Source organism: Furipterus horrens, unplaced genomic scaffold (assembly GCF_987537825.1).
Source record: "Furipterus horrens unplaced genomic scaffold, mFurHor1.1.pri manual_scaffold_1, whole genome shotgun sequence".
Classification (NCBI taxonomy): Eukaryota; Metazoa; Chordata; class Mammalia; order Chiroptera; family Furipteridae; genus Furipterus; species Furipterus horrens.
In genome coordinates this window covers 188,103,811-188,126,844 of record NW_028327171.1, presented here as the reverse complement: position 1 = coordinate 188,126,844, position 23,034 = coordinate 188,103,811, and the positions used below count along the sequence as shown (strand labels likewise).

The 23,034-nt window shown below is 37.3% G+C and overlaps 1 protein-coding gene across 1 annotated transcript in view; it reads right to left on the bottom strand.

Annotated features, from left to right (window-relative positions):
• Positions 1–21,801, bottom strand: part of PLCL1 (phospholipase C like 1 (inactive)) — a 67,108-nt gene extending 45,307 nt beyond the window's left edge. The window contains exons 1-2 of the mRNA XM_090282248.1: positions 19,336–21,801; positions 16,855–17,058 (exon numbers count right to left, since the gene is read on the bottom strand). Coding sequence (XP_090138374.1) covers positions 16,855–17,058; positions 19,336–21,756 — 2,625 coding nt within the window. The 5' untranslated portion in view covers positions 21,757–21,801. The remainder of the gene's footprint in view (positions 1–16,854; positions 17,059–19,335) is intronic.
• Between the last annotated feature and the right edge of the window lie 1,233 nt (positions 21,802–23,034).

The following is a 23,034-nucleotide window of genomic DNA, read 5'->3' as shown; positions in this document are numbered from 1 at the left end:
TGAGTCACAAACTTTTAGTGCCTAAAACCTCCACAGGAGTAAAATACTATCATTTATTCATTTAACAAATATCTATTAAGCAGCCATTATGTATAAGCACTATGGAAAGTACAAAGGATAGTGCACATCGATGAGCAAAAACAGACATATCTCCATCTCCATGGAGCTCATAGTCTAACAAGGAAGTCCACTCAAATGAATAAAATATGATAATCAATTCAACCAAACAAAATTCATTTACTCACATTTTCTGCCAACAGTAATTAGTATAAAGTGACTTATTTGAAGGGCTAAATTGACTATCAAAACCATTAAACCATACACTCAAGGTCTCAACTGAGTCAAACTTTTGAACTGTATTAATTAACTATTTCAATTCCTAAAAAGGAGTAGAATGCTTGTGAATAACAAGTTATCAAGTGGTTAATAGTAGCCTGAGTTACTACAGTTTCCAAGTGGAAGAAATTTACAGGCAGAGAAAGATTTAATACTAAAGCAATCTAACTTAGTCTTTTCTAAGCTTGGCATCCGCACATGCAACATCAATTGAAGGTTTTTTCCATTTTTTTATTGTTGTTCTATTACAGTTGTCTCTCAACTGAGTTTTTATAACACTTTCAAAAGTTATCAGAGGTTCCAATTACTCAAGTAGTAGACAAAATATTTTCATAAAATTTAAGAAAACATTAACTTAACAAGACACATTCTATGACTTTACCATGAGTAAAGTAGGTAATATGCTATTATTTTAGAATCATTTCATTAAGGCTTAAAGAATGTAAGCTATCATGACCACTTCTTTAATTTTATAAAAAAAGAAACTAAGACTTACAGAAGTTAAAATTCTTTCCCAAAAACAGAACTAATTAATGATCAAGCTGGAATTAAAATCCCAGGTTCCTGGCGTCTCCTTTACTTTTGAGAAAAAAATAGCATCCCTCTATTTTTGTCTGGCCTGGCCATGCTCCATGTGAGAATACATGCCTTCACATACATACACTATTTTGAGTTTGAATGTAGCATTCCAAAGTCATCAGGCCCAGCATGCTAAAAAAAGAAAAACATGAGGACATCCCCATAACTAATCCACTACAACCAGAATCAAACATATCCCTTTTAAGAAAAATGCAAAAAAAAAAAAAAAAAAAAAAAGAGAGAGAGAGAGAGAGAGAGAAACAGAGAGAAAATAAGGTAATAATTTCCTTTGTGAATATCTTGACTGACATATTAAATTCGTTTCTCTTGGTTTTGCTCTAAGTAGAGAACAGATGATACCATTCTCTAATTAAAAAAACAAACAAACACTTTTTATTGATTTGTGACCAGTTTTCATTGCAGTATTTTACTAAGTGTCTTCTCAGTGTTAACAACAAAAAAGAATACACTTCTTGTACCCACAAACTCTTTGCAACAACCTAAGAAGAAAGTGTCCTCTTGGTCAAGGCTAACTCTTTTACCTAGATTTTCAATCCCACATTTCCCCTGCTTCCCTCAGAAACCCATTCCCAATAAGCCCTTCCTTTTAACCACAACCTCTACCTCTCCCCTAGTTTATATTCCCTTCTCCCATGGTCAAATCCTACCTGGCCCCAGAATTCACTTCAATGTCCCCTTCCACTGGTGTCCTGATTTTCCTTCCCCTCACTCTTTTACCTGAAAATTCTCAGAACATTCCATTTTTATTGATTTTATATGTTTTTATTGATTTTAGAGAGAGGAATGGAGAGAGAGAAAGAGAAAGAGATAAACATCAGCGTAAAAGAGAAACATCATTCGGCTGCCTCACCGTATGTGGCCCCAAGCAGAGATCAAACCCGTAACCTAGTTATGTGTCCTGACCAGGAATCAAACTTGCAATATTTTGGTGTATGGAACAATGCTCCAACCAGGGCAGCAGAACATTCTATTTTTTAGTCTGTTTATAATTTTTTTAACTTAAGTTACAATTAATTATTTACTTATATTATCTCCTACCCCTCATTTCCCCAGTAAATTGCAATTCCAGTAGATCAGGGACCCTATCTTATTCATCTTTATCCCCAAATTAATCTATCCATTTATATAATCAGCTTTGTTTATGTTACTTTGTGACACTTATTTCTTCTACACATCTATTATCTATATATGTATGCACAATCAAATATTTTATTATTGATCATGTCTCAAACTCAGTTTGAACTCTAATTTGTCTTTTTGTTCCTTCTCTTTTTTCTAGGCTTCTCCATTTTTCTATAATCTTACATGCTCTTAATTCTCTATCAGATTAAGTACTGAAAAATGAATATAAAGCTTTTTACAGAACCACCTCTATAGAAAATATAACAATACTTTATATCAGAAAATAAATTTTTAAACTTTATTACTTATTTGAGGTACAATAAAGTCAGGACCAAAACATATACAAATTCTATAATTCAAGTTCTCTTCAAAAACCCCCAAGTAAATACTATTCGTTAGTCCCATAGTGTAAGGAGTTTGCTTTTCCCAATGTCCAATAGAACACTTCACAAAGAGATAGTCAAGTGTTTTGTAACCTTCCACATAGAAAAACGTCCCTTTGACATTCTCTAGAGGATAACCTAAAATCCATTAGTATAAAAGTCACAAATTTCATTCTAAAATACCTCTTCACCAATATTGTCAGAAGTTAAAATCACTGCTCATATGAAGTTTTCTCAGAAGAGCATTTTGTCTTCTCTGTGATAACATCTTCCATTGTATTTAGAAGAATAATTTTATTCTATTGTCCACAGTCAATTTTCAGTAGTAGTTGTAGAGAAAACAAGTAAGATTACTGGCTGAAATGTACCGATAATTCTAAACCACATTTAAATTAACAATTTCAAACTTTCTCCTAGCTAAGTAGTTTAAGTTTTTAGGAAAGAAAAGTGGTTGAGTTTTATTTCCTTCCCAGGTCTCTACAGATCCTGACAGAAATGACATATAAGCCAAGGGGAGAAGGTGAGAAGCATGTCCTCAGATAATCCCTGGGGGGATAGCCAGCCAGTGCTAGGTTGACTCAACTGATAGAATCTGGCAGTAGCCTGATTTACGTATCTGATGTCTCAGCCTGAGCTCCCAGTGCCTCTGCCTGTTGTAGTAATACAAAGAGCTTTTCTTTGGTTCTGTCACATGAATATCTCCTAATGGATCTTATTTCCTTGACATGGCTTTGTATCTAAAAGAATAGAGGATTTACCCAGATAAAGGGTGACATTACTTAATGCATTAGCTGTCCTCAACAAGGGTGTATAAAGTTGTCAGTTAAGATTAACATCATTTATTTGAAATGAAACAGTAATGCTTTTACTCAAGAGATGGATTAAATTGTCCAACCTGTGTGAAAAAACTGTCCTTCCAGCTCTTCTTGATAGGGAATTTAACTAATTGCCTAGGATCACTGCAGGGTCAACATCACTATTTAATGGTACTGAGAAGATGAGCTTCCATCACATTGTGACTCATAAACCTTCCATAGATTCCAATTTTCTTCCGAATTATATCTAAATTCCTAGAACCACAGAACTTTATATTTAGAAGTCACCTTAAGGACCACCATGGACAATTTTATTTTACAAATGAAAAAAACTGTGCCCCAAATTGACTTGCCTAAATCTACACAGCTAGTTAGTGAAATAGTTGAGTCTAGAACCCAGCATTCTTGGCAAGCAGACCTAAGCTGCTAAGTTGTTCTGTAATATGGGCATTCTATTAAAGTATAGAATTCCTATTGTAAATGCATGTTGGTGATTAACAATTGATAAAGTAGAATTCATCAAATAAAGCATCATGAAAGTACATTTTTCTATTCCTGTGCCTCCCTACAAGTCTAATTTGCAGCATGCATCAAACAATGTAATTGTTCTTCCTATGAAAACTAGAAAGAAATGTACTTACTTATACCCACTGCTTTTTCAGGAAAGAGTTATCAGATTTGGGAAATCAATCACATTAGAAAATGTAAGTCAATAAAAAAACCAATCTACTCTAGACCTACTTTGTACTCTCCCCTTAAAAAGAGTGGCATAATTAATTTATCTCTTACCTTCTTTCTAATCAAAACACTGGGTGTTAGTTTTTGGTTCTGTAGTGACTCATCTGTTCAGATTGCTTAAAATTAGGCTGAAATTTTATTAAACTTGGCACATTTTAAATTTTTATTGCTGTTACACATATATTTGCTAACTAGAACAAAGATAATTTCTTTTAATTTTTAATTTCTTAGAAAATTTTAAGTCCAATTAAAGCAATGTTAATAGATTGGCATCTTTTTCATTTTTCAGCAAATTCAATCTTATCAAGGCTGTTAGTTTTTGGTGAAACAAGAACACGCCTAAGGTCAGAACATTCGCAAGCTTATTAGAAGTCCACTGTCTTTGGTGTATGTGATGTATTCTCTGTCCTGGGACCAGCTCTGAGTCACATTTCCAAGCCTGATTTACAATGGCACAGGACGAGGCAACTCTCATGGAACACGCTAATGGACAGCTGTCTACACGCTCATGGTGGTAACAGGAGCTGCTTCAGTGAGCTGCTTTCTGAAAAAAAGGGGATCATTTTACTTTCGTCTCCAGCTGTTTTGTTTCCCAAAAGTTGTCAGCTATATATGGAGTAATCATTAGAAATGTTTGATTTTATCCAGCTATCATTAAAATTTAGCTAATTCATCAAATTACCAGGTGACTAACCTTCATGAACTTTCTCCAGAATTTTCACACCAATTTGACTACCTCACACTGCTTTCAACTAAAAGTGTTGGAAGAGCTTGAGAATTTAGGAATGTAAAGTGAACTTTGAGGATACAGACACAATATTCCACAAAGGAGCCAGCCTGAAATACTGGCTTGCTGATTTGTCTCTGATATCTAGTGTCTTTGGGACCCTGGTACCAAGTAGAAATGGGGTCAACCTTCAAGGTGCTGACACTTCTCCCATAGTACAGAAACTGCTTCAGAAGACATTGCCACACCTACAAGTGAAGGAAGCTTCAAGGCACTAAGTGAACAACATCTTGTTTTTAAATAACCAGCTCTGGATGGGCACATGCCAGCGGGACGTTCTTTTTCTGGGTTCCATCACTACCCAAGTCAACATAGTTTTTGAAATGCAAACTAATATCAAGTTCCACATAAACTTCATAATGAGAGGGATGGAAGAACAGTCTTTCCTTATCTAATTTCATTTTGAATTGATTTCAATAAGCAAAACTACTGCAGACATACCTACAACTTTTTCCCACCCTGAAGCTCAATATATCTTGGTAATAATACTGACAGAAGAGAATGTATTTAACCCAACTCATTATGGTTGGCCTAATTAGGATATCTGCCAGTATATTGATTCCATTGCAAGAGTGATTAAAGACAGCAATTAGCTCTTTTTGCTAGATTCCTGGCCATGCTAACAAAATCAACTGCTCTCCAAATCACACCCCCACTGACTTAGTAAAAGATTAAATAACCTTTGACTCATGTTCTGTAGAATGTTTCGATTTCTTTTTTAACTTCAGAAAATCTGCTGCTGTTACCACAGTAAAGTTTTAACTTTTGTGTTAATGATAAATAAGTCGGCACAGAAGTCACTTTCAGAAAATGCTTTGGGTTTATGTTTTCCAGTTGTAGTCCCCTGTAACTACTCCACTTCTGGATGCTGTATCCAAAACACTAACTACCCAAAAGTTTTCACATTAATTTAAAACACTTAAATGGACCAAATATATCAGGCAAATACTTCTTGACTATTTATTGAAAAATAGACAGGTGAGAACATTACAAAAATAAAAATTCAGCTACCTAAAGAAAAAGTTATATAAACGTTAGACAATATTTATAAATTATTTGTAAATAAAATTCCATTGACAGGGGGTAAGAATGAGTGTAGGGGGTGCATTACAAGTCTCTGCAAAAGTCCATCATAGGACTCAAGGTCCTTAGATTCAATGACCTCAGAACATAAAACATCATGCCATTCACCCTCTGGACCCTGTGTGACTCTGCTCTTTCCCTTTTTGGCGGGAAACTCCTGCCTTCCTATCAGGATTTTCCATTCTTCAAAGATAGAAATTTTGCTTCACACCATTTCTTTCCCCTGGCACCCTGCACAGTAATAGGTATCCAAAACACCTTTGTTGAGCTGACTCATAAAAAGCTTAATGACACAAAAATGATGTCAAAGATAGTGTTTTATAAGTGGCAAATACACATGATCTTATCTCATTTTATTTATATTTCTCTCAAGTAAAATAGCTGTCATGCTTCACATTATGGCTATTTGTACTGTATCTGTCTCTGTTTATTCATCTCTGTATTACAGAGAATCTACTAAAGTTCTTTATATATGGTATATATTGAATGTCATGATTAAAGTCAATAAATGAATCTTAATAAGGTAAGTTTTGCTGGAGGTTAGAACAAAGGGCTGGGCATTGATAGAGAGGGAAATAAAGCTCAGAAGTTATTCTAGGTGGTATAGAATAGAAATACAAAGGGCGGAGAATGAAAAAGGCCTGGCAAATACAACACTTGATTGAAGGAGGTGGTTCAAACAGAAGGAAATGGAAAGTGAAGATGGCAATGAGACAGCACTGGTAGGCGAAGGCTTTGCAAAGCTGGTTAAAAGCCAAAAATAGGGTTTGAGGATGATTATTCCAATTGTTGAATTGGGGAAAATAAAGGTTAGATGGGGGACTAGTTAGCCTACTAAAAAATTCAAGCAGGAGGTGAAGGGAGCCTGCTGAGAACGTTGGCTAAGTCAATGTAAAAAATGGACATAAAAGAGTAATACCATGAGGAAAGAAGCAATAGGTCTCATTGATACTGAATTATACATTAAAAAAAAACTTATGGAATTAATATGGAGAGAGAGAATTTGGCACAGATCTGGAGGAATTAAAGACCGTTGGCACAGTGGTATCTTTTGCAGTGGTCAGAAAAGAGTGAATGAGTACCCTAGGGAATAAAGAAATTAACTCAGTTTTAAACCCATTAAATTTCTGTTTTGGGGGGTTATTTTGTTTTCTTTTTTTTTTTTGAGACATCCAAGTGATGCCCTATAATCAAATGTAGAAATGTGACTAGAGTAAAATGTTAGGGCTGTGTCTAGAGATGGGTCTCTAAAATAATATTCAAACTACATGCATAAAAAGGACACTAGTGAGAAAAGAAAAAAGCCAAACTTATTCAAACAAATTTTGATAGTATTCTACTGAAACTGCTAAGCATTTTCCAGTGTCATCACCCACCACTGTAACCTCATATTAAATGAAGAGGAACATAAGCAGATCACCAATCACAGACTCACAGGTCTGGGCTGGACTTGGCCAGGTCACCTGTCCTGACTGTGAGCTACTGGAACACAGGGCACGCTGTACCGTCCACAGCATTTAACATGGTGGCTCACACACGAGAGAAGCTCCATAAACATTTATAGAATCAAATATCTCCATTCCTGGCTCTCACACTAGCCAACATTTTCCGTAACCAATCTTCATTTTAAACAACTCCAAGAGCACAATTAATTCTAAACAACAACAACAAGAACCTTGCATCATATCACCTTTTTCTTAGTGACCCCCCCTCCCTCCAGTTGCCCCTCCCCTTAGTCCATGCCCGTTGGTTGTGCATATAGTTCTTCTCAACATCTTCCTGTCTACTCCACTCCCTCCTACTATGCTTCTTAATTCCTGTACCATCTCCCTCCCTTTCCACCCTTCCCCTTCCCCACTGATCTCCCCCCAAAATGTTCCCCGTACCTATAATTCTTTTCCCACTCTCGTTGCCTACTTAGTCTGCCTTTGTTTCAATTCCCTAGCTTCTGTTGTTGGTTGTTGTGATACAGTTTTCATTTTAATGTTCATCGTTTTGATCCTCTCTCTCGTAAACAAGTCCCTTTAACATTTCATATGACAGTGGTTTGGATCTGATGAACTCCTTCAGTTTTACTTTGTCCTGGAAGCACTTTCTCTGCCCTTCTATTCTGAATGACAGCTTCGCTGGATAGATTAATCGTGGTTGCAGGTTTTTGCTTTTCATTACTTTGAATATTTCTTGCCAGTGCCTTCTTGCCTGCAGAGTTTCTTTTGAGAAATCAGCTGAGAGTCTTATTGGGACCCCTTTGTATGTAATTCTCTTCTCCTCTCTTGCTGCTTTTAAGATTCTCTCTTTACCCTTAGTTTTTGACATTTTGATTATTATGTGTCTTGGTGTGGTTCTCCCTGGGTCCAGTTTTTTGGAACTCTCTATGCTTCCTGTACCTGTAAGTCTATTTCCTTTCCCAAGTTAAGGAAGTTCTGCTTCATTATCTTTTCACATAATTTTTCAATTTCTAGTTCTTCTTCTTCACCTTCTGGCAACCTATGATTCAGGTGTTGGCCTTCTTATAGCTATCCGATAAGTTTCTGAGCCTCTCCTCATTTTGCTCACTTCTTGTTTCCTCTTTCTGCACTGGTTGACTGTTCTTTCCCTATGTTCCAATTTGTTGATTTGATCCTTGGTTTTCTCTCCCTCACCACTAGTTTCGTATGTGTTTTTGTTCGTTTCAGCAGGACTAGCCTTCACTCCTTCCCTGTCTTGTTTAAGATCTGCTGTCAGGTCTGTAAGCATTCTTATAATGAAAGCTCTGAACTGAACCTCAGAAAGATTTCCTATCTGCTGCTTCGTTAAATTAGATATTTGCTGTCTGGTCAGCTGCATCACCAGGATCTCTATCATGATCTGTGCCATCCTGACCATTTTGTTTACCTTTGCTTCCTGGGAAGATCTGTCACAGCTCCTATGCTATAGGGGGCAGAGCCTCATGCACTCATCACAACCGGGCAACCCGTCTCACCATGCTGTGGCGTTTTCTTTGGGGATGGGGGGTCCAAGATGGATTCCTGCAGTTCACTCTCCGCTGAGAGACCAGGAGCCTCCTCCTCAGTCCCCACCCTCTCTGGGCTTCACAGTCTAAGGAAATGGGGGTCTGCCTTTCCTGGTTTTGGAATCGCAAGCTGACAGGTTTGGTCTGCAGCCAGGGGTGCTCCCCAGGTGCTTCTCACCTCCCCCTAAATAAGGGTGTCTGTGCTTACTGCCATCCTGCCTCTGTCACTGCTGCTGCTACAAACAGCACAGCTTGAACTCTCCTCCCCAGCTTCACCTCTCATACCTGTGTGGACAAGCACCACTTCTTTATAACTTCATACGTTGGACTTCCATTTATTTCTGGAACTTCTGGTTATTTCTGATTTCACAGTAGTTGTATTCCTTCTTAGTTGTAGAGGAAGATGGAACATGTCAGTCTAGGCTTCCATCTTGGCCAGAAGTCTCCTGTGTTTGCATCATATCACTTTTATTTGCAAAACATAATTGTACTATATTAACAGCCTCAAAAGACCAAGTGGTGACTCTATGGCTATTGACCTACTTCAGTGGGATATTTTCTAAGAGAATGTGAAAATCCACAATGGGGAAGTGGTGCTTAATCTTTCAGAGACCTGAGCACCAACCCCCCTCTCCCAAAAGTCACGGCTGAATAAAGGGACAGGTCACTTAGAAATAGTATTCTGATTTTAAATTAAGTTCTTGGGACAGTTACAAACTGTCCTGATGGCCACAGAGTCACCAGAATAGCATTGTAGCAAGCCATCTGAAACAGCCGAGAGCTCTCCTCTGTGTGCCCTTAGCCTGGCAAGGAAGCATCGATCCCACCGTCCACTTTCAGGGCCTCTTCTACTTGTCTGAGTTATTGATGGATAATGTTCCCAGTTTGCTTTCATGTTTCTCAGAAGCTGTCACTTCCTGCCTCTGGCTGTGACATGTGTTTGATACCAGGAGAGTCACCTCTGCTTCAGTTGCACTAAATGTCAGCTAAGCATTTGCATAGCTATATCCCTATCCACATGTTAAGGGAAATTGTAGATAGCACTGCTCTCAAGAAAAATGGCATTTACTTGAGCAACCTCCCCCTCACCTCTCCCAGACTTGGAGACCCCTTTGTCATCAGGATCTTTTACTTTTCTCAGATAAAAACCTGCTGGTAGGACAGAAACTGTTAAATTCATTCAACAGTACAAATTACTGATTTCTATGTGATACTACTCATGGAGAGATTTTTGCATTTTAAAAAAGATAAAAAGCCTTAATCCAAAGGAATTGATTGTAATTTTGAAATTCCAAGTACCAAGGAGCAGACAACAAACATATGTTTTAAATGAGATATGGAATGGACATGGGGAGTATCTTCTAAAATTATTCCATGTTAATAACTCCATTCTATTATATATTTGGATTTTTCTTACTTGATATCAACACAGATGCTACAACAGAATCATAATTGCAATATTAATGTTAAAATGACTTTTAATACTGAATAACTTTTAAAACCCTCAAGAGGAAATATTTCTAAATCTTAAAATTGGCCATAAGTTTGGTAAGGGCTAGAGTTAACTGAGGTCATTAGAGAAAAAGCTAAATTTAGAAAAATATTTGTGCAGATGAACTCGGGGTCAATGTTTTCTAAAATACTTTCATTTATTTCCTCTTGATAAGTAGTATAGTTTGATGCAATTGGATTAGCTTTCAATAAATGTAGGTTACCTGGTTTCCTGATTCGTTTCTTTTGATACTGAAATAAGCCAAACATTTGCATATGTTCAAAAAATTATTTCAGGTGGTTTTTTATTCTAAACATGTCCTGTGTATTTTTAGTGGTTACAACTTTTCCTCTTAGATGGCATATATACAGTTCATTACCATTTTTGAGAAATCTAAACATTTAAGCAACTGGAGTCTGGGTTGAACATGAAAGCTATTCATTTTAGATTATCTGCCACCTACTACCACCACCACCAGGCAATAACCCTGGATTTGTCTTCCACATTAGTCATCCAAGTAAGTTTTTATTAGTGTCTGTAAGGTTTTTTAAGACTCTATTTTTATGAAAAGTTTTAGGTTTACATAATGATAGAGAAGAAAAAACAAAGAGTTTCTATATACCCTCTCACTCCACCCTTCCCACCAGTTTTTCCTACTGTTACCATCTTGCATTAGTGTGATACATATATCACAATTCATGAGCAAAGATTGATAGATTATTATTAGGTCAAGTTCACAGGCTACATTAGGGCTCGCTGTTTGAGTTGTACATTCCATTGGGTTCTTACAAATGCATAATGACATATATTCACCTACTTCAGTATCATAGAGAATAGTTTCACTGCCTTAAAATTCCCATGTGCCACTTATTTATCTCTCCCTCTCTCACCTTACCTCTCCCAGCCCCTTGCAATTATTGGTCTTTTTACTGTCCTTATAGTTCTGCTTTAGTCTATAGGTTTGTAACTTTGCAAATAAGACAGGAAAATATTTAGCTAGAATGGTGTCATTCAGGTAAAACAGTGGAGATTTAAAGATTTACCATAAAACACATTCAATTATAAAATGGGAACTACACTGTTTTCATCAAGAACAGATGCTTTTATCTTATTTAACTAACATTAACTAACATACTACATGCCAGCAACTGCCTTGGGTGCCAGAGATAACAGCGGTATGCAAGATAGACAGGGTGTCTGTCCACACAAAGTTAAACATTCAAACTGAGGGGTAAAGGAGAAGAACAGAAATTAAACAAAAAGTCAAGCAAAATAGTTTTTGATGCTGCTAAGTAGAATGATGGAAATCAGAGGTAGGTGATAAAGTGACAGGTAGGGACAGCTTCTCTGAGGATATGATATTTGAGCTAAGAATTAAAGGATATGAAGCAACTATCCATGAAAAACAGAACTTTCTAGGCAGAAGAAACCACAAATAAAATGGCCCGTAAATGAGAACAAGCTTGTTGGTCTGACTGAAGAAAGCAAGCAAGCCCATTAGACACAGGGAGTGAACCGAAGAGAGGGTTTGAGGGGATGAGGGGATGAGGGTATGATGGTGAGGCTGGGACAGGCAAGGCTAGATCCTAGACAGCCCCATGGGCCACAGTGAGGAATTTCCATTTATTGTCATGGGAAACTACTGGGCAATTTTAAAACAGGAAAGTGACATGATGTAATTTATGTTTTTAAATGATCGCTCTGGATCTACAGAGTATCTCAGGAGACATTCTTAAAATAAATACTAACACTAATTCACTAAGAGTATCAAAGATGCCAACCAATACAATGCAAATCCTAGAAAGTGAAAATGGCATTTTAACATTCAAGGCCAAGATCATGACCTGTATCTGTCCCTACCCACCCCACTCCCTAAAAAAATAACCAAAAGAGATGTCAATAGTGTTTTTGAACACATCCACAGTCTACTGAGATTATAGTTTGATAGAATGATATTTAATACACTCAAATTCCTAACAAAATTAAAAAATCATTCCATAGGAAACTATAAATGAAGACATCATTACAAGCATTTCTGTTTTCCACTGTAACTTTTTACTTTAAGTTTTGGAAAACCATACTACGCCTGCAATTTAAAATTGTGTTTTAAAAATACAAATGAGAAATGGCTAATGTTCAGATTTGGCTCCAGAAGATAACACTGAAACAAAACACCATTGTATATGTGGGGGTGTGAAATGGAAATTGGCCACTACAGTCCAAGTGCTTTTTCTGCTTATTACCAGCCCAGCTCCAGGGTAGCAGGCTCCCCTCACAGTAATAATTTTTCTTTCTTTGCTTTAAAGGGAATTGGGAAAATAAGTGATTTCTACTGTCTGTCTCTATGGCAACTAGTACCCTAATTTCACCTCATAGATGGCAATTATACCTATTCACGGAATAGCTTTCAGTCCCTGCTTTTATGATGAAAAATTGATTTGATGAAAAATGAGATATAGGCAATAAGCGAACTTTTACCCCCAGCAACCATGAAGTACGGTTTAAAAAAGGTACAATTATTCATAAACAGAATACGCTCTGTGGGGTTTTTTTCTGTTTCAATTGCAGGATGCATATCCCAAAAGTCTCTCCTCTACTTGTTTTTCAATGATAAAATATTATTCTTTTTTGCCTTAACATTTATTTTTATTCAACTATGAAAATTACTCAGGTTGATTATACAGAGTTTGGGAAATACAAAAAATATATAAAAGCATACACACACAAAAAAAAAAAAATTTTCCAGAACACTGGAATATTCACACAAATTAGAATTTTAAATGTGTATACATATAAATACAGTTTAAATACTATAGAGTATATTTTTGGAACCAGACTTTTTTCACAAAACATAGCAGCATCAAAAACTTCACATCATTATATATTCCTCTAACACATGATTTTAATGGTTTCAAAGGAGCCCATAATACGGTTTACTATATTTCATTTAACCAATTCCTCTGTGTTGACATTTTTAAGTATAAATGTTTGTGTACAAATCTGTTGGCTTAGAATAATATCCTGGATATATATAGATCAAATAGGATAAATATTTTTAATTTCATTGTCAAATTTTTCTCCCCCTAAATTATGTCAATTTATTTTTCCCACTAGTGAATGGCATTGTCTACCTTATTAAAATTCTTTATCAGAAATACTGATTTTATAAAAAATGCCAATTTAATGGAGAGGGGAAGTATTTCACTACATTTCTTTAATATCTTTAATTTAAAATGTTTTTTAAAGTTAAATATGTTTTCATATTTCCATTATATTTTTAAGGATAGGAGACACATGAATTGCCTATTTACTTCTGAGACAAAAAAATTGGTTATCCCCTAACACCCATTATCCCTCTATTTCTTAGTAACAGTAGAGATGGCTTTCAGTTGGACATTTAGAGATAAAGACAATTCTCATCCTCTTTCGCATCTAAATGTGTCTATATGTCAACTTCAGGGCTGAAATATGAGCAAAAATGATCTACGCTATTTCAGAGAAATGTCCTTAAAGGGAAAGCTATTGCCCTATATTTTCTCTTTATTATCCCTGTTGGTTGAAATGTAGATATTATGGCTGGAGCTTCAGCAGCCATTTTGGACCATGAGGATGGTACAGAGATGGTGAAAGAGAAAGCTAGAGGAAGACTAGGTTCCTAACAGCTTTGGAGAAGTGCCACCTTGGATGGCTGGTCTCCAGATTGTAATGTGAGAAAATAAAAGTTTGTATTTTTAAGCCATGCTTGGATTGCATTTTTAGTTTCATTAAGCTAAACTTGATCCTGACTAATGTAAGATTTTTCCCCATTTTTCCTTATCAATTTTTAAGTACTCTTTCTATTTTAAGGATATTTACTTTATCTGGCTTATACATAATAAATTTTACCAATTTGTCATTTGCTCCTTAATTTTTTTCCAGAGTAAGAAAATTCAAAAATATAATTAGTCTTAAATTTAATTGCTACATAAGCCCATTATATATTCCGGAAAATGAGAGAATAATATTCACTTAAAAATATAAATTCCTAGGAGCCTTCCAGCCAAGATGGAGGCCTAGACTGACACGCTTCATCTCCCTCCACAACTAAGAAGGAATACAACTACTGTAAAACCAGAAATAACCAGAAGTTCCAGAAAATAAATGGAAGTCCAACATATAAAGTTATATAGAAGTGGTGCTCGTCCGGACAGGTAGGAGGGGTGAAGCTGGGGCAGAGAGGTCAAGCTGTGCTGGCAGCGGGGGTGGCAGCAGCGGCAATGGCAGTGAGATCGCGGTAAGCACAGACACCTGTACTTAAGGGGAGACAAGAAGCACCTGGGGAGCACCCCAGCTGCAGACCAGACCCATCAGCTTGCGATTCCAATGCCGGCAAAGACAGACCCCCATTGCCTTGGACTGTGAAGCCCAGAGGGGGTGGGGACTGAGGAGGAGGCTTCCAGTCTGTCAGCAGAGAGTAAATGGCAGAAATCCATCTTAGACCTCCACCCCCACAGAAAATGCCACAAATTGGTGAGAAGGGTCAGCTGGTTGTGATGAGTGCACGGGGCTCCGCACCTTATAGTGTAGAAGGTGTGACAGCCCCGCCCAGGAAGCAAAGGTAAACACAAAACTGTCAGGATGGCACAGATCATGACAGAGATCCCGGTGACTCAGCTGACCAGAAAGCAAATATCTAATCTAACGAAGCAGCAGATAGGAAATCTTTCTGAGGCACAGTTCAGAGCTTTGGTTATAAAAGCGCTTACAGACCTAACAGCAGATCTTAAACAGGATGGGGAAGAAATGAAGGCTAGTCCTGCTGAAATGAACAAAAACATATAAAACTAGTGGTGAGGGAGAGAAAACCAGGGATCAAATCAACAAATCAAAACATAGGGAAATAACAGTCAACCAGTGCAGAAAGAGAGAATGAAAAGTGAGGCAAATGAGGAGAGGCTCAGAAACCTATGGGACAGCTATAAGTGGGCCAACATCCGAATCATAGGATTGCCAGAAGGTGAAGAAGAACTAGAAATTGAAAAATTATGTGAAAAGATAATGAAGCAGAACTTTCCGAACTTGGGGAAGGAAATAGACTTACAGGTCCAGGAAGCATAGAGAGTTCCAAAAAAACTGGACCCAGGGAGAACCACACCAAGACACATAATAATCAAAATGTCAAAAATTAAGGATAAAGAGAGAATCTTAAAAACAGCAAGAGAGAAGAAGAGAATTATGTACAAAGGGGTCCCAATAAGACTCTCAGCTGATTTCTCAAAAGAAACTCTGCAGGCAAGAAGGCACTGGCAAGAAATATTCAAAGTAATGAAAAGCAAAAACCTGCAACCACGATTAATCTATCCAGCGAAGCTGTCATTCAGAATAGAAGGGCAGAGAAAGTGCTTCCAGGACAAAGTAAAACTGAAGGAGTTAATCAGATCCAAACCACTGTTATATGAAATGTTAAAGGGACTTGTTTAGAAGAAAGAGGATCAAAACGATGAACATTAAAATGAAAACTGTATCACAACAACCAACAACAGAAGCTAGGGAACCAAAACAAGGCAAACTAAGTAGGCAACGGGAGTGGGAAAAGAATTATAGGTATGGGGAACATTTTGGGAGGAGGTCAGCGGTGAGGGAGAAGGGGGTAAAGGGAGGGAGATGGCACAGGAATTAAGAAGCATAGTAGAGGCAGGGAGTGGAGTAGATAGGAAGATGTTGAGAAGAACTATATGCACAACCAATGGGCATGGAATAAGGGAGGGGGACAACTGGAGGGAGGGCAGGTCACTGGGTGTAGGGGAAGAAAAGGAAAAGAAATTGGGACAACTGTAATAGCATAATCAATAAAGCATATTAAAAAATTAAATTAAATGAAAATATATATATATATATATAAATTCCTGCCCTGGCTGGTGTGGCTCAGTGGATTGAGCATTAGCCGGTGAACTGAGTGGTTGCTGGTTCAATTTCCAGTTAGGGCACATGCCTGGGTTGCTGGCCAGGTCCCCAGTTGGGGGTGCACAAGAAGCAACCAATCCATTTATCTTTCACACATTGATATTTCTCTCCTCTCTTTCTCCTTTTCTTCCCCCCTCTCTATAAATAAATAGATAAATAAAATCTTTATATATATAAATTCCTAAAAGTATTTTGTCTCAGCCATCATAAGGCAGCACTGAAGCTTAAGTTTCCTTCCTATGGGTATGCCATTAAATGGTTTTTTGTAGGCTGAAGTCACTGAGATGACGAGATGTGTATACTTTTGAGGACTTAATCAATAATTCATTTTTTGCTAAAGCAAAGACCTTCCATTTGCAGTCTGTGGAGCTCTGGGCTCAAAGCACAGCCTCAGAGGTCTCCACTGGGGCTTGAGGGAAGCTGGGCGGGCTGGCTCTGCCTGCCATCCCCAATCTGAGTTTCAAAGGCAATCACTCTGCGTTACTCATTAGAGTTCCACAAAAGAGCCTCTGCAATATGATTTCCCACACACAGAGATAAGAAACACAGCCATAATTTCCTACCAGATCATAAGCAGCCAGCATCTTTTTCTGTACATCTGGAATTGCCCCCAGAGGCTCTAGATAAGGAAAGTTGTCTTTCATCACAAGAGAGACTGAGGGGGTATTGTCACTGGTGATGAGCCGAGAGGACACAGTCAACAGGCACTGCTTCAGACTGGCAATTGGAGGAAGTCCACACAGTTCCTTAATAGACACTATGGCATTCTGTGGGGAAGAAAACATGGAATTACACTTCTGACCACATGACACATCACCCCAGCACTTCCACATTCACACAGAAGTATTTTCATTAAAAGCGTGCCCTTAAATACATATGTAATTTGAAGCAAACCCTATCATAACCAAGCAAAAAATGTTGTGATTTGCACAGAGGTAACACAGAGTTAATTCACCATTACACTTCACCTGCCTCAACTTCTAGCAAGTGCCACTAATGTGTCCCAAAGCAAAGATTATTTATGACCCAAGGCTACACAGTGCTTTTCAAAGCAGAGCCCTGAAATATTCACACAAATTGGCCTTAGCTGGTCATGAATATCTAATTTGATTTGTATCATGATGATCATAAAAACCTGTCAGTGGCTGTTGATTACAGTGCATCTCCTTTGAGCGTTTCCCCTCAAAGTAGCAGGCAGTTAGGACTCACCACCCCCCTTTTGACTAACTGTCGGTGTTCTTCCTTTGTTCTCCCAACAGAAATGTGCTTGACAGACACACATATAAAAACACATTTCATGAAGAGCTGCACTTGTCCATGTTACAGGCTTTTTAAAAAAGCATTTGAAATAAGAATTATGACTATTCTGTTTTATTAACAGTGGACAGTAGCTAACCTTATATGTGCCCAGTGAATTGAGTGACAATGATAGCATTCATTTCTCTACTGATTAGGCTACAAATTATCTTTAACCCAAAAGACTTTGAGATTATATAAATTATTAATACTACCTGGAAAAACTTTATCCATAGCCAAGTTTCTTTAATATACATTTTAAATACATAATATATGCAAAGGATATATTTCAAGAATTATATAGAAATATATAAAATCTACCTCTAACATACAGAGTTAGGTGTAAACTGACATAACTAATTTAATATAGGGATTTATATAACTTATAAAATTATGTCAGAAAAAATCATTAGATGCCTATTTTTAAATAATCCTTACAACCTAAGTATTTACATGTGGTTTACATACCATATTATTTTTTGCCATTTTGGCTATTTAAAATTGTTTTTAAACCTATCCCAGAATTCCTCTGTGAAGTAATTTAAAAATAGTTTTCACCAAGTGATGAGTGAGTGGTTCGGCATCATGTGACTAAAACCATGAATGATCATGGGTTTGGGTAGTAGGCAATTCTGGATTTAAAGCCCGCCATTGCAATTTATTAACTGCAATATTTGGGAAATTACTGAATCTCTTCAAGTTTGCTTTCTATCTTGAAAGTAGGAGTTTGTTGGCGACGGTTACTACTATTAAAATATTAGCTAAAGGAGCAAATAAAGGACATTGAAAAATAATCCTCTCCTATTTTGCTCTCATACATAAACTGCTTCCACTTCTGCAAGCCAACCCCTTGTGCACTTGAGGAACTCAGTACTTGTTTGATTGCTTCACAGTTACGGAAGCCTAGAATGAGTATATTAAATAGTATTAAAGAAAGAAGTTTGCAGCCATCTCTGATTACAAGCATTGAAGAACAGAAAGAAACTAACATTGAACTTCTATATGCTGAAGACTGGGCAATCTATATGCACTCTCATTTAAGTCTCATAATTCTGTGGTGTAAGTACTACCATTTTTCTTACCTTATGTGAAGAAAACCAGTGCTGATAAACCTGAAATAATTTGCTTGAAATTACATGGGGATAGAGTTTAATCCAGAATCTATATTCTTTCCATTAAACTATTAAACCAAATTCTAAGAGAAGAATAAAAAGTTTTCAACAAGTTCATTTTTGTTTGTTTAGATTTGTTAAGCTCTTGTGAAGAGTAATTTATTATTTTTGTACATTTAAACAAAAAAAAATCTGATAGGCATTAAACTTGTTTTATATGACTTTAAGTTTCCTTCCATGCTCATATCCACAAATATTTTATACATATAGTTATAATTATTATGCAGGTGTTTGTACATATATTTTATATATTACACACATATAATATTTTATATTCTATTCTTTTCACATTTCATATACACACCCCATATGGTTATATACTAGGGATACTTAATAGATATGGAGCATTTTACTACATTGATAGCCCATTAACTGGCTTAATGCAGGTCAAATTTAACATAGCATGCACAATTGCAAACATAAAATACATCTGTTTTATCATGGGCAAAACTGAACTTAATTCAGTGGTACTGGGTATATACTACCTTTCTAATAATTATCTAGTGAATCAGATCATTACTAAATCATAGTGTTCACTGGTAAGGGTGGTGTCAAAATAAATAGGATTTTTCCTACCTGCATATTTTCTCTCATGTCTATGGCTTCTCGTAAGGGATGAACTGCTATTTTAAAGATGTCATCTATGGTTTTAAGACCAACGTTCCTGAGCATGGTATACTCTCGAACTTTCTTCCCCATTCTCACTGAAAGGCTGCGCTTCTGTGCCTTTCCTCCTCCACTTCGATTGGTTATTGCTATGTGGACAAAAAGAGTTACGTGCTCCATGATGTCACCCACAAAAGAGCGCAGGGGAACATGTCGATATCCAGGCTGCAAACACTCAAACGGAATTGTGTATTGCCCTATAAATTCATCCCCAATGTAGTCATCATCCAGAATGACAAAACGGATCATGGCCAGCTCAGGTAGGTTAACTTGAAACTCAAAAGTTTCATCAAAAATAGGGTTATCACTGTTTTGTTGTACAGTTTTAGTTCTTTGTTCTGCACAGTCAGCTGGTATTCCATGGATCTCTATGCAGACATAGGGATCTATGACATCGCCTTTGGCGCAGGCTCCCTTGGGCTTTGGGAAATTCTGGCCACTGATGATCTTGATGTGAAGCGCTAGAGGAGACACACCGGGAACAATGCCCTTTGTATTCGCACTGAAGTAGGAAACCTCGTCCCGCATGATGGATGGCCTCAGAACATAACCGCATCCTCCATTTTGGAGAAACCAGCCTGTGTGGAGGTCCATCATGGGCCCCGGAGTCTGAAAATTCATTGCCACAATCTGACAGCCACAATTCCAGAAGTCCTGTGGATTCAAGTTACTAGAATCAATCCTCATGGCACTTGGATAGATTCTTGATAAGAACTTCTTATTATAATTCACAAAATCCTCTGGGTATTCATTGGCAATACGGCTGGCCTCTGTTTCACTAAATGAACACATTTCCCAGTAGTTTTGGTTCTTCATAGACAGTTCAAAATCTCTGTACTGAACAGACTTACAAATAGATACCAAATCAGAGAGCTCTCTGCACAGCCAGATTTGTTTCTGCTCACCATTATAATCTGCTGACATCCTTCGAGACATTTCAGCTTCCTCATCTTCATCTGTTACTTCTCCTTCTAATGCATCTGAATCAGAAGGCAATTTCTTTCCTTTCACAATGATCATTCTTTTTAATTTTTCTGGTGATGGGAGGTAGGATTCTGATGGCAAAGGTGCTTCGGTATAGAGTTTAGTGCCAAAGACCGTTTTCATCTGTTGAGCCATTACCTTCTGCTGTGGTATGGAGCAGTGATTCCCCAAGCACAGAATGAGTGGATACTCAGAAGCAACAAAGGCAAATTTATTTATCACTTCTATGACACTTCGAAAGGAAAGGTGTGTTGTCATGTTATTTCGATTACAAAGAATTGGTTCATTGTCTGGACCATCACTTATATCAAGTTCAATGCTTCGACAGCCCATTTTCAAAGCTCTAACATACCCATTAATATCAGCCGGCCCCCTGAACTGGTCCTCTATGAGATAGGTATTATGAGAGGCACTGATGTAGTAGTGAGATAATGGCTGGGTCATATCTTGGGCCACCTTTTTTTGCTCAGGATCAAAAATATCACATTCTGGTGACAACAAATACTGGGTAAAGCCATCAATTGCAAGAAACCCTTTTTGACGTCCCTCTTCAGAAAATTCATATCTTCGAATAATGTCTAAGCACATATCCTCGGTGATATGGGTGACTCCTTGCTCGGCTTCTAAAAAGAGCATCAGATCATTGGCATCCAAATATTCTTTGTTTTTAGATATCTGTACAAGTAAGAAATAGACTTCTGGCCTGGTGCAGAGTTCACAAAAAGCTTCACAAAATTCCTCTTCTGTCACTCGGGTGGTTAGTTTTTCTTTACTCTTCTGGATTTCTTTAAACTTTAACCTGATCTTGGATTCCTTCAGGGTAGGGTTGAGTTGTTTTATTAACTCTACAGAGGTGTCTTCCAACATAATCCCATTCCCATCAACATCTGCTGCTTCAAACACTGTTTTCAACCACATAAACCTTGGTGTGTTCTGGTTGCCCTCCATAAAATCAAGGGGTTGTTTACTTCGAGAAACCAGGTACCGTAACCCTGACACCCAGATGTTAGCTACATCTGCTGAATTAGCAACTAGGTCCAGAGACTCATAGTTTTCCCCATGGAGGATAGAAAAGGCACAATCCTCACAAATTTGGTCAGCAAGACCATTGTTTCTAAATGTTTCCGTGTTCTTCCCCAGTCTGATTTCTTTTATGGCAGAAATATCAAGCTTAGCTTTCTCGAGATCTTTCTTGGAAGGTTCCCAGCGAAGAGCCTGGAGGTCGGGGTCCAGCATGAAAAAACGGTTGTAGATGCGAGAATTGGGCCGGACTTTCTTCAGCTCACAGCCTGCTTGCATGAAGCTAATGCAGTCGCTCGCGCTGCTGATCTTCTTCTCCGACGGCATGCTGCTGAATGACACGGTTTTCTTTCTCCCGCCACATTTTTGGTTTGAAGGATCCTGTAAAATAATTTGAAAATAATGAATCAGTTTCCTTTAGAAAAAGGCAAATTCAGTGACACGTTGAATTCTTTAGACGCCATTCATATAGTATAGTAATTTGGACAGGGGCTAGCTTAACATTTACCTTTTCACTGTTTTAGAAAAGAGAAATTGCTGAGAAAATTGATATTGCTAGGTTCAGAAAAACACTTTTCAAATGCCTGTGTGTTCTTTGAAGTGAAATCAAGTGCTGTTAACTATAAATTACTTATTTGCTCATTAAAGCAGATTTTGTAAGAAACTCTACATGTTGGTACTTTGATAACCTAGAAGTATGAAAGAAATAAAACTGGATTTCTTTTTAAAGTTTTCCTTATTTATACTTTGCCACCATTTAAGTTTTATGCTTAAAGCTATTCAAATAAAAGATTTTAACCTTAACATACTTTACATCACAAAGGGCTAACAATAAAGCTTAACTAATTTTTCTCCTCAAATTCTTTTGAAGACTATAAGTGTCATGAGAGTCAGAGTGAGAGATAACAGTGGACCAATGACTCTCACTTGAGCAAATTTTCAGATCGCTCAAACAATTTAAATGAATATTATGAGAACTCATACCTGCATCTCAGTATAATGCTATTAGCAGCCACAGCTTAGAGCCAAACAGACTATGAATAGCTCCACTAACCTTTAAGGTTCTTCCTATGTAAATTAAATTTCAAAGCCTTTTGCCATAAGATTTCACAGGGAACACTGGCACCTTGCCTTTTACCCATGTCTGTAAGTGTCCTTGGAACTTAGTTTCAGAGTCCCAGTTGCCTCAGCCCATTTCACCCTTCCCTAAACAACAAGGCTAACAGGGCATCAAATTCCATCCATTCAGATTAGTGTATCTTATCCAAGTTAATTATTTCTTGTAGCTATTTCTTGGGTGCACCTAAGCCCTCTCCATTGTCTTAAATTATAGGTCCATTCCTCTGAATATTTGTAATTATACGATGATGGATTTCATCTTTAGTCCTAAACTGCACACCGTCTATCACTACCAATTCATTTACATTGAAAATCTGACTGATACCACTTAAAACTGGCTATTTCTTTATAATTTCCTCTGTTCAGACCATAAACTTAAGTTAATAATGCTTCCAACCACATTGTTAATTCATATAACTCTCCCAGGAACGATTTCCCAAAAGCACCTTCATGCATGTTTATAGTGCCCAATTTTATAAGCATATC